The sequence below is a fragment of the Embiotoca jacksoni genome, unplaced genomic scaffold (genome assembly GCF_022577435.1).
Source record: "Embiotoca jacksoni isolate LCO1_2020_lvr unplaced genomic scaffold, fEmbJac1.0.p SCAF_18, whole genome shotgun sequence".
Classification (NCBI taxonomy): Eukaryota; Metazoa; Chordata; class Actinopteri; family Embiotocidae; genus Embiotoca; species Embiotoca jacksoni.
Window position 1 is genome coordinate 2,336,895 of NW_027185318.1, and position 12,129 is coordinate 2,349,023.

General features: G+C 44.0%; 1 protein-coding gene across 1 annotated transcript in view; it reads right to left on the reverse strand.

The window, feature by feature from the left end:
* The window catches only part of LOC138199812 (formin-like), a 48,092-nt gene that overhangs the window by 5,558 nt on the left and 30,405 nt on the right, over positions 1-12,129 (reverse strand). The window contains exons 15-16 of the mRNA XM_069152029.1: positions 6,548-6,640; positions 2,516-2,567 (exon numbers count right to left, since the gene is read on the reverse strand). Coding sequence (XP_069008130.1) covers positions 2,516-2,567; positions 6,548-6,640 — 145 coding nt within the window. The remainder of the gene's footprint in view (positions 1-2,515; positions 2,568-6,547; positions 6,641-12,129) is intronic.

A 12,129-nucleotide genomic window follows, 5' to 3' on the forward strand; every position in this document is an offset into this window, starting at 1 on the left:
TTCCTTTGTTTCCACCAGTAAAAAGATTACAGAAGTAAAGTCATTGTTGTCGGCTGATTCAGCAGGAAGCACAAAGCGGAGGCCACTAACACCCGAGGAGAATAATACACCAACGAGCTGCAACGAAACCTTAACTGCACGGCGACTGCAGAGACGGCGCATGGGCCAAATGAAATTGAGCATGATGGGGGGAGAAGGAAACTTAATGAGACGGAACCGAGGACAGAACCAGAAAACCTCAGTGGAGCACAAACACACAGCAGACAAATTAGGACTGCGTGTTGAGGAAAAGGTCTCCGCCCTCACCATGGCAACGCCTGACATTCAAAAAAGACAGAAATAATCAGAACCAAACAGGAAATAACATTTTCGTCACGGTTACATTGGTGTCTACAAATAAGGTTAAAAGTTTCTGTTTTTGTTATTTCACATAATAGTTTTCTGTATTTCTCTTATTTATATTCTCACTTGTTGAATTAAACATTAGAGAGAATAATATTTGAATTGACTTCTAATGTCACCTCATTCAAAGCGCTCTGTGGGGGGATTGGTGGGAGAGGAGGGGATAGGGGAGGGGACAGGGGAGGGGGGCGGGGGGTGTTTGTTGTTTTGCCAGTGAATCATCTGGAACAAACTGCAAAGAGCAGTTTGAGGTTTTGTTTGAGGTGTTTAAAGGTTTGTCAGATGAAATGCTAAACAGTGGAACACTGCAGTAAACATTAGCTTGAATTAATTGGAAATAATGTTTTCTACATTTTTCATATACATTTCATTTATATATGTAGATAGAGGGAAAATTGTTTGGGCTGTTTCTGAGAAATATCAAATAATTTTTTTCATTCAACAAAATAAATCAAAAACATCTGAAATATCACAGTGACATCAAGGTGAGTCAGTTTTACATAAAACCCCAAATCAAAATTGAAATATGACATTTAGTGGCAGCAGAAATAATTAGCGGTTAAATCAATTATTAAATCAACAGAAAAAAAAAATCTGCACGAATAATAATGATATCTTTTTAAATTACACAGAACATTTTCAGATTGATATTTGACACAGTTGTGATCCGTGTTAATATCCTGATTCATATCACCCAGCGCTGCTCGGTGGCTCGCAAGGCGTTTAAACTCTTGGACTCCTCGGGACGTCGGGCCGGAGTTATTAAGGCAGCACCGCGGGTGTGTTGTCTTATTTCTTTTATTAACACCGAGTCGTAATCGTGCCGCCGCTGCTGTTGTGTGCTTGTGTGAGGATCCCTCACCCAGCACAGATGTGAGAGCCCACCCAGACGCCCATATCCATCAACAGCGTGTCACTTTTACGAGGTGGCTCGGTGGGAACCTGAGAAAGAGACCCCCGCCTCCCTCTCGCTCTACCTAGCGCCAGTCGGCCAGCCCCCTCTTTAGATGAAATTAAAGGAAAACTTCATTAAAGGCAAAAGGTGCTGTCAGCTGCGGGGCCCTTTTGATCAATATTCCCCCTCCAAGTTCAACACCTTCATTACAGTGGTGTCACTCACGCACACCAAGGTGCACACACACACACACACACACACACACACACACACGTCAGTCTAGTTCAGCGGGTAGAAATATGACCGTACGGACAGACAGTGAGAGGTGCAGCCATCCCTCAGCCGTTCTCCTGGCTCACAAACAGCAACATGAAACAAGAGTCTGGAGCCGCTCGCTGAGTTATAGTAATGTCCAAAAAGCAATCAACCTTCTAATTGTTTACAGTCACCATTTACTTGCGTCAGGCGTCTTTCCCTTTCGCCTTCATGTGCTTTCATGATTTATTTTGGAAGTGGGAGAGTTACGAAATGTAAAGCAAACAATTCTGCTCGCTATCCAAACAAGGTAAAAACAATCTGTTTTGCTTTGTTTGTCTGCCCCACCATCTTTTTCCAATATGAAATGTTCCAGATATGATTTTGCTCGGACAGCGAGCCCAGCGGTTGCCAGGGTGTCTCGCGCCAATAAATCTCATGCCTCTCGGAAAACTCTCAGGAGTCTCCTGCACAAAACATGGCAGATAAGAATGATAGGAACTGCAGGGGAGTCCAGGATTATGTATGTATGTGGTAGTTCATTGCTGTTTCTGCTGAGCACAAAGCATGGTATTTATTTGTCTTTAAGATAGATTACAAAGGGGCCTAGAAGTGAGCACAGGTGTATCAATACTTTAACCATTCACACATGTACATATTTGTGCTAAATCTTCCATAATAAATCCCTTCATCCTACTAGTGTCCAGTCAAAGGGGGACGTCTCATCTGAGCAGTAAAATACTGAGAGGCTCTTTTATGTTTCTGGTAACCTTATCAGCTGCTGCAAATATCTGTATACAACTCTCCAAATAGATACCAGCTACATTATCTTTACCAGGCATGCCAAATAAGTCAACAGAGCTCTGTGATGTCTGCAGTCCAAACCTCTCGGAAGAATTCCCTTGTTGACATGAAAATATGATTATTTTCTTTCTGTTGGGGTTGTGCAGCTTGGTTTCCTACCTTTTCTGTGCGACATTGAGTCGGTCCTCCTCAGCAGAGTGCTCCTTCTGAGCTGTAAAACAGAAGGAAAATATTTAGATGGATCATGGGGCAGATTGTGAGGCTTGTGTTGACACAGATAACCAAATGTTTCCACTGACAGCCAGTGGAAACTGACTCCAGAGGAGGGCGCTGTGCTCATTTGGCCATCCTTGGAGTTGTCAGCTGAGGGGAGAAGAAGAAGAGGAGAAGAAGAAGAGGAGAAGAAGAAGAAGAAGAAGAAGAGGAGGAGGAGAAGGAGAAGAAGAAGAAGAAGAAGAGCAGCTCTGGGTTGAGATGTCACTGACACAGAGAAGCATGTCAAACTTTACAATGTGCTTAACAGTCACTTGGATGACATGCTCAGTGAGTTGACGCCCAAGAGTGTGAGCATGTGACGCCCAGGATCGGGGGCGGGAGCGCTGGTCTGTTTGCAGAGGTATGAGTGTGTGTGTGTGTGTGTGTGTGTGTGAGTAAGTGTGTGTGTGAGAGTGAGTGTGTGTGTGTGTGTGTGGACATCCGTGTGCGTGTCTTCGGCAGAGCTGAAGCAGGGGTGCGTGGTTGAGCAGAGAGGCTTGGGAACTGGAGGCTCCTGTGGACTCCTGCCATGTAAAAGTGTCTAAATGCAAGGCAGATGTGTGCGGCGGGCCAGGCCGAGGTGCAAGAATTTATCTAGGGCCAGAGAGTGCCTGTGATCTCAGATTTATTGCATTTTTCCAGATTCATCCTTTTTACAATGATGGGGGACCTTTCCTACTTGAAGATTTAAGAGGGGGAAGTCTCCAAAAAATTGTTCAAAGGCAGGTTTGGGGGTCTTTTGGGAGAAGGTGAGCTAAAACCTCCGATCAGCCACCCCTTTTACTTTTACATGTATGTGGGCAAGGGGGCTGAGGTAAACCTAATGAAAGGGGGGGTGGCCATGTCTGGGATAAAGGGAGGAGGGGGAAGAGGAGAGGGGCCGTGACCAATGGCGTTAGTCTCAGTGGGGGTCAGGCTGGCGCCTGAGGTACCCCTCTGGTGCGACTGTGCAGAGGTGGCACAGGAGCCGACAGGCTGAGTGAGAGCGAGCGAGAGAGCGTGGCCAGAGAGAGAGCGAGAGAGAGGGGGAGAGAGAGAGAGGGAGAGAGAGAGAGAGAGAGAGAGAGAGGATGTGTGAAGTTTCTCTTCCTCCTCTGCCTGTGTAAACATGAAACCACAAGTCGCTAACTAGAAAGTTATGAGACGTGCATGCTGAGAGGGACAATAAATTAGGGCTTTAAAACTCTGACACACTTTTCCAAACCGCCGCATTACCTAGCAGCCAGATAACAAAGAGACGGAGAGCCGTCCGAGAGGGATGCCGAAGACTTCCAGAAAACATCCTCCGTCATCCCGCTTCTATTCCAACACAGATGCATCTCAGAGACTTCATCACAAACGGGTTGCCTGGACAGTTGTTATCTTCGAATTCTACCTCGTGTATGTAATTCACAGTCATCTGAACAAGTGGACGTCTGGTAACTAGGTTCTGACTCACTGACAACAAAGGATGTGATGATACACATGAGACGCTGTTATAAAAAAAAAAAAAGGAATTTGTTTTCAATTAATCATGGTGTATATTCATTGTATGAAAAATACATCAGCGACAGAATCCCCTGCAGATTCAAAGAGCTCCTGTGGTTGATTGGATGCGTCAAAAACACACTGCCTGACGTAGGAGTTTTTCTTTTTTTTACACAAAGTGGGGAAACACAAAAGCAGATTCCAGGAAATCAGTGAACAAGATCAGATGAACGCTATATAAAATTCCCGGCAGACATATTTGATAATAATTTAATTCAAGAGAAGAGGCAAATGCTCCCGGGTATGTAGGCCTCGGCTTGGAGGAAGAGGAGAAACGGTAAGAGAGGAAGAGCAGCGTTACAGACGAGTGGACGACTGGATTTAGATCTGGGAGAGATCACGCAGGCGAGTTTAAGAGGCAGCGCTCAGGACGTTTGGGTTCACCTGCAGGCTCCCCTGAGAGCGTCTCCACAGGCTGCATTATGGATCAGCGCCGCTCTGAAACCAAATTCTCCGTTCAAAGTCGAGTCTGTTCACTCTGGAAGAAATGATTCTGTGCAGCGACACTTCCACAGTCTCTTACAAGGTCCTTTCGATATAGAAAATCATGTGTCAAACACATGTATCTGTGAGTCTAAGTACCTGGGTGAGAAATTCGCTCATTCACTGATGAGTCAGAGTTTAAAGAGCCTCAGCCGCTCTTTGATGTGAGAACTGTTACTTGTTTTTGCCTTTTGAAGTCGTAGAATCGGCGCTGATTACACAGCGCTCATCCTGAAGCACCAACAACAGCTTGAGGAATTGTGTTTATGAAATAAAGGTTTACAGAGGTTTATGTTCAAGATGTGCTTTTGCAAACCAATACCACTCTGTAGTTAGTGGCAAGCCAGAAAAGTAATTGTCTTTAAATGCCATTATTTCACTATCAAACAAGATTTCATTAACAGCTTGTGCTTGTCCTAAAAGGATTCTTGCAAAACTCCCTTCGGGACGGGTGGATTGGACTCTCTGGCTGACTCGTTTCTGGTGCTGCAATCTCTGGTTATCCATCCACAACCAGCTCTAATGATGTGACGGGGGGAGAAACTCTCTGAGCATTCACTGGGATGCAGAGGGATGTGCATAATAAGATTCAGTGAAATGAACGTGCAGCAGCATAGAGGCGTCCAATTGGCAGCACGGACTATTGTTTCGATGGTAAGTGAGCTCATGGCAATGTGTGCACAATCACCTTCAATTTAAGCCATCATTGTGTTTAAATTCTTTCACTCAGATGTTCACTTCCTGCTGAACTAAAGTTCATGAATCAGATGTGATTCTTTATTTCCAGGAATTCTCCTCTAACCAAAGCACCATTTGTAGACTTGATAAAAGGCATGAAGTTGGACTACTTAAAACCGTGTCAGTTACGGTGTTGGGTATGACGGAAGAGAGTTGACCAGCGGCTGGGTCAGAACGGGGACAGAGACGGAGATGATCCGAGTGTGTGGGTGAAGCCGTGTTCCTATCACGGTGGTCCCCAGCAGTGATCCACTGAGGCCAGCCAGGCTTTACAAGGCCGCAGCCAGAGATGTCCTGCCAGCTTTATGGAAGCCGAGAGTACATGAGAACCATGTTAGAGGCAATGTGATCCCTTCTACAGGCCTGTAGACTCCTGTCCTCATGCTGTCTTACGGCGCACCGAGACGCCCTCTCTCAGCGAGAACGAAAACACACACATGCCCCGCGAAGACGGATTCTCCGGCGGCCAGCTGACCATCTGACATGCAGAAAACATCATTATAACTCCCGTCTTTTTTAAAAGCTCCCATGCTGGCCGTCTGGGTGAAAACGGGGCCTTTCTACCTCCGTAAGCTCCGTTTCACGACCATCTCCTCGGCTGTAAATCCACGGTCCAAATGAATGTTTCATCTTTGAAGACACTGAGAATTTTATTAACAGCTTCACGAGACGGGCCAGATTATGAGCAGCACTGAGGGGAAAAAAAACATCCACTATCGCTATCTGGCGGCGAGGACTGGAGAGATCATTGGACATAAAACAACTTCATTTTGACTGATTCTGCTCCAGTTGTCTCAGAGGTAGAAATTATTTAGTGACAACAGGAAGTAAAGGAAAGACAGCGATTGCATTACATATATTTAAGGTAGGTGTTGGGGCAGCATATGGCGACATCAGTGATTTAATACGCTGGGTTTAAGTAGTTATCTCTGGCTTGTTTAGTGTTAAATGTTTTTCTAATTGTGTGTTAAAAGTAAAGCTCAACTACAATCAGGTGTCGTGGTAGACTTAATGTTCATATTTTTCTAAACTACCTATTAATTCCATATTTTAATGGACATTTATTTATGATTTATATTCTGAATGAATTAAAAGATTACAGCTACAAAGTGAAGCAGAAAAAAAAATGCCTAGCAATGTTTTCGCCGGTACATTTCAGTACAAATATACATTTCTAGCTTCACTCACCAGCAGAGATGAATCCCTCCATCTTGTCCTTGAAGGGCTGAAGGTGTTCCTCTGATGAGTTAGCGCACACTTCCTTCACGTCATTCTCACAAGCTGGTAAAGAGAGAAAAAAAGAACGAAAGGAAACGATTAATGAGCAAACGGGCAGATACAGAGGGAGTAGAGGATTTATAGTGGGAGGAGAAAAACAACAAATAAGTTTACAATTTAAAACTTTTTTAATAAAAACTGGGAAAATTCATGAATAACAATGATGTTAAAAACGTTGCTATTACGTTTGTCAAAATTCGGTGAAGAGAAAGTCAATATTGTGTCTTTTCTTTTTTGTAATGTGTATTGAGACAGAGACGATAAGAAGCCTCCAAACAAACCGCCCTAATTAAATGAACAGAAAATAAGAATGAAAGCCAACAATCAAGAAGAGTTTTAACACAAGGTTTAAAAGGAAGCTTAATATAAACAGCGAGTGCCTTCAATCAAAAATTTAATTCATCAACCTTTTATTTGCTGATTTTTATTTATTATTCCATTTATGTATTCATGTTAGTGTTACATATCAGTAATAATAATAATAATAATAACAATGTGTTTTACACATTTTTGCATTTTCTAATATGTTAATACTGAATTTTGCAAAGGTCCAATTAAAAACAATTTGCTGTGAATGAGGTTGTGTTGTGCTTTTAATTGTAATACATTCTCGCCCCAGTACTGTCTGAACATGCGAGCGCAGCAGATGTGTTTGCCGTTTTGTGGCCGGTTCTTCTTTGTCGTGCCAAATGATCCAACTCACACGAGCTCGGAGGAAACAGACTTGACTGAGTGTGTTCCAGCCGAACCTCTCCCCATTTCCTCTCCACTGTAAGCCTGCGTTACTCTACACACAGACGCCTGGTGAAAGAACTTTGGCACAATCCTCCAACCTGTAAGTCATTAATGGCTGCAATAAATACTTTAACTTGCTTATGACTGCATAGCTAAATAGTTCTGCAACAGAACAAGAGCATTAACAGGTCTGGCCGCTGTCTCGCTTCACTGCGTCGCCGCTTTTAGATCCGAGTTTAGCTCTCCTGTGTTTGCATGTGGAGCTGATGCACCTGCAGCTCGGACATCTTTTATTTATTGGACGTGTTAATAAATTAGAGAGGAAACACGACATACGGGCATTCAAATTGAAAAGTTAACCATTCACAGCCTCACAGTCTGGATTCCCGGACACTTTCAACATCCATGGACAGTGAGAGCAGTTAAATAAATAAAAAACAGAAATCGGCAACCATACAAACAGGACAACCAAAATATCCTGTTTGGACAAACCGCATTTCCTCACCAGAAATCCCCCCAACTCTAAACGGACCCATTAAAACAGTGTACAAAACAGCAAGTCTACAATTTAAAGGCGGCTCTCTTCCAAATGTGGTCCAGACAGCAAAGGCCGCAAAGAGGAAGCCCACAAAAACTCAGCAGCTGTAAAGAATAAAAACTAAGAGCTCCAGTTTGAGACATTGTTCTGGAGTGATGATACAGTTTTGGATGAGAGCGTTCAAAAGGAAGATTCTCCTGCAAGTAAATGACCGACGCCATCAGACTAGACGGAAGACCTCAGATCTTAGCTGCAGATATTTCATGTTTCTTTGACACACAAAGTTAAAGTGTGTGTTAATGGAGCAGTGAATGTTGAAATAAGAGGCAGAAAACAGCCTCATTAGCAAAAAAAAACAAACAAAAAAAAAAGATTAAAAAAGGACAAAAAAACCAGGAGCAAACAAAAAGAAAATTGGCGAGTGGCTTTAATGTGTTTTCATTTCAAACCATATAAATTTTGTAAGAGATAATGCTACATCATTACTGGATGGACGGACGGCAGAAATCTGGAAAAACAAATGTCCACATATGCTCATTAACGATCACTTTGTTTTAAACTTAAAACATTTTATGGCCATGGTTTAGATTACTTAAACACCCTATCAAAGGCTTAGTAACATTTGTGAAAGTAAATAATTTTATGATTTATGATAATTAGTATAACATTTATTATATATCTTTTGACTGTTTATAACTGAGTGTGTGTGTGTGTGTATATATATATTTCTCATGACAACATAATGATTTACAGCCATGCTCAAAACAGTCTGTCTGTTCAATGCCTCTGCTACAAAACGATTTCCGTGACGGGAGCCATGGCTTCGATCTTTAAAACGCATCCATTCAGCAGCTTTCTAAGCGGGGTGCTGAAGTCGTTTGTATCAAGACATTATTCAAATCGCTGAACAGAGGACTGTGATTTTGTGCACGGCTGTAAGTCATTTATAAAAGCAGCGTCCTGATGAACACGAACTGACTGGTTAATGAGTGTTTTATGAACTGCGTCCAGTCAGAGCCGATATCCTGAGGTGCTTCAGAAACACTTACAAACATGCATCTCTATCTCTGAAGAGACACCGCTGAATCCGTCATATCTGAACGGGAGGGAGGCAGCTATCTATTGCATAATATGAGGCAACATGTCACCCGCTGTAGGTGAAGGAGGGGTGGAATGAGGGTGTGTGTGTGTGGGTGTGTGTGTGTGGGTGTGGTGGGGGTGGGGGGTGGGGGGGGGACTTAACGGGAAGAAAAACAAACAAGAAAGCCAGACTTCTGCTCCAGGATTTACCCTGTGTGGTTTGTAAAGCGGGGAGCTTTGATGTTAATATATACTTATGATTCTACCACAGTAAGCGAGGGCCTCCTTCACAGCTACCAGGAAATCACAGCATGACAAGACAATGCTCAACTATAGCGTGTGGATTTAAAGAAAAGGCTTCACAGTGGATGGAGACTCTGCGGGACACCACAAGATCTCTACTCTGGCTGTTTGGTGAATATTTGTTCTCACGAAAGTGGCCGTGGCGGCTCTCCACCTCCCGTCTCTGGATCATAAACACTGAGGGAGTGACGGTTTCAGTTTTGCAAATAAATCTGTAGAATCAGATAGTGAACCTGTTAAACCCTGCTGTATTTTTTTTCTGAGGTTAAACCAGTGCAGTGCTCCACCTCTGGCATATTCTCGTTATTTATACCTGGAAAGTGAATTCTCTCGCTGATCCCCAATTATCCTTCGTTCCAGCAGACTGTCAGACTTGCAGCTCTCCTTTTCTACGGGAAGAAAAATACTATTGTTCCTCAGCAAGGCCGGCCAAGAGACTGCTTCAGGAGAGAAAAGGTAAGACCTTCTTCTCTCCTTTCCATCCCTCACAAATCAACCCGTGTCCATCTAACCACAACTCTTTTCTCGCATTTTTGCAGGGTAACACAGCACTGACAGGTAAGAGGCACCAGGCAGGACTCACAATATGAGGTGGAGCATTAATCCTGGTTTGAATTTGAATGCAAGGAGCAAGAGAAACTAAAACTTGAATGCTGTATTTGTCATACTAATTTAACACGTGAAGAATGTAGTTTAGTAAAGACTGCTTATATACAGACGAATTGAAAACAGCCAAAGCATATTTGCAGAAATATTGACAGATTTAAAACCAAGAAGCTCAGGAGTTGCAATCTTTTCATGCATGAACAAAAATCAAACTTAAAATTTAGTCGTGCTTTTGCATCGTTTGGTCCGAAAGGACGTGACGGCAAAGAGCGAGACATGACAGCAGCTCTGCACGCTGCCTTCACACACGCCGTTCTCGAGTGGAGCCTCCGTCGTAAAACGGACCTCAAGCTAAAGGTCCTGCCTGAACCTGACATTAAAGGCCATTTAAAATCAGGACACTGTCTGATTCGCCACAGTGATGAATGCCTAACCTGAGACAGACCTTCTGTGAAACACTAAACTCCCCTGAGCAGCAAATGAGCTCTGACTGTTTCTTTTTATTTGATCCTATTTCATTTGGTGGCATCCCTGCCTGCCTGTCTGGTCCAATCATCAGGCAGTTTTTGTGGCTGGTCACTGGCCTGAAAGTGGTAACCAGAAATGTAATTTTAAAGAAGAATGGGTAACTTTATATGATAAACCTCCAAGATGTAAAGAACTTCATGATGAGTGTATCCTTAAGTGCCGAGTTCTGATGTTAAATGCGCACATGAACTGTGTACGAGACGTTTGTCTGAATGGGAGCCACCGAGAGTCCTACTGTAGGTTTGGGCCCTCGTGGCCTCTCGCTCATCCCCCCCCCCCGAGAGGAGCACAGAAAGAGGTCATCACCCGCTCCCCAAACAGGAAGCGCCATCAAAAGAGGATCATGTTTCTGCACAAGCCAGTGAAGACGAGGGCAGCGACCTGCTCGCGAGCATCAGCGCTCGCTGGCAAAGGAGAGACGGTCACGAGTCCTCCTCGGACACGTCAGACCTGTACGTGACGCTCAGATTGTAACGTGGACGAAAGGGGACTAATGTGAGGAGAGAGGAATTTGTGACTGTTAGCATCGAGTCTCCCGACCTTTGACCCCAGCCTGCAGGGCACGACACCGGCGACCGCTGCAGTCGCCACCTCAGGATCAGGTGAGGGGCAGGCAGCTTCGCTTGCTGAAGTCAAACAGTGCATGTAAACCAAAGAGTGACTCAGTGTTGGCTTCTCAGAATCAGACAGCGTTGGAAGTGATCTGTGTTGGCTGTATAATTAAGACCAGTTGCCTTCTTTAGGCTGGTTTATAATAGCCAGGCATAAATATTTATTCCTGGCGGCTGGAGAGGATAAAAATGGTGGGAGTCATAGGTGGAGCTCACCAAACATCCAGAATCCAATGCCCGCCCTGTGATGCTAATACCCCCGAGGACTACTGTGCCAGACTGTGCTGCAGCAGAGATCAAATACGAGGGCCCTTATGTTGCATTTATTGTCTTCAGGTCTTCCATTTTTCCTAATAAATGAGTGACAGCTTGAGGTGGGTCTGGGTACTTTAGTAGACTCTTTGTATTTCTCCCTCGGGTCAGAGAGGAGAGGGCTTTAACAGCAATCTAAAAGACGTAGGGGAGAGCTGCGGCGCATATTTAATTGCTTTCATATGCCGTATTATTGGTTGATTTAAATAACCACAGACACCAGGGGCACCGGGGGGCATCGCCTTTAACCTCTGCGTGGCCCTGGCCAAGACTAACTGGCTGGGTTACTGAGTGGCTCGGCGCCCCCCGACACCACCAGCACACAACATTAAAAGTGCATTTATTTATCCGCCAAATTGTCACTCTGATGTTTCTTCAACGACCTGGAATTAGTTTTTTTTAGATTTTTTTTTTAACTCCTGCTTTAAATGCGGTGGAGGCAAAAAAAATAATAATTAAGATGCTTCTAAATGTTCCGCCATTGGTCCTGAAACAGGAGAGGCTGCGGTGTTATGACGACATGGCTGTTGAGATACAATGTCTGGAAACTGGGAAAAGCTGCCCCAGGCCAACCACGGTCCTGAATATACCCACAAACCTGTCTGCAGAGGGAAGGAAGAGTCCACATCATGTAAATTAACATTTAAACTGTCTTTGGTGAAAAATGGTAACGTATACAATTATGCTGAGTGATTTACAATGAAACAAACAGGACCTGAGCAGTAAAATTCAATGTGGTGCGATGTTTGAACCTCGACACCCACAGTGAAAATCCATGT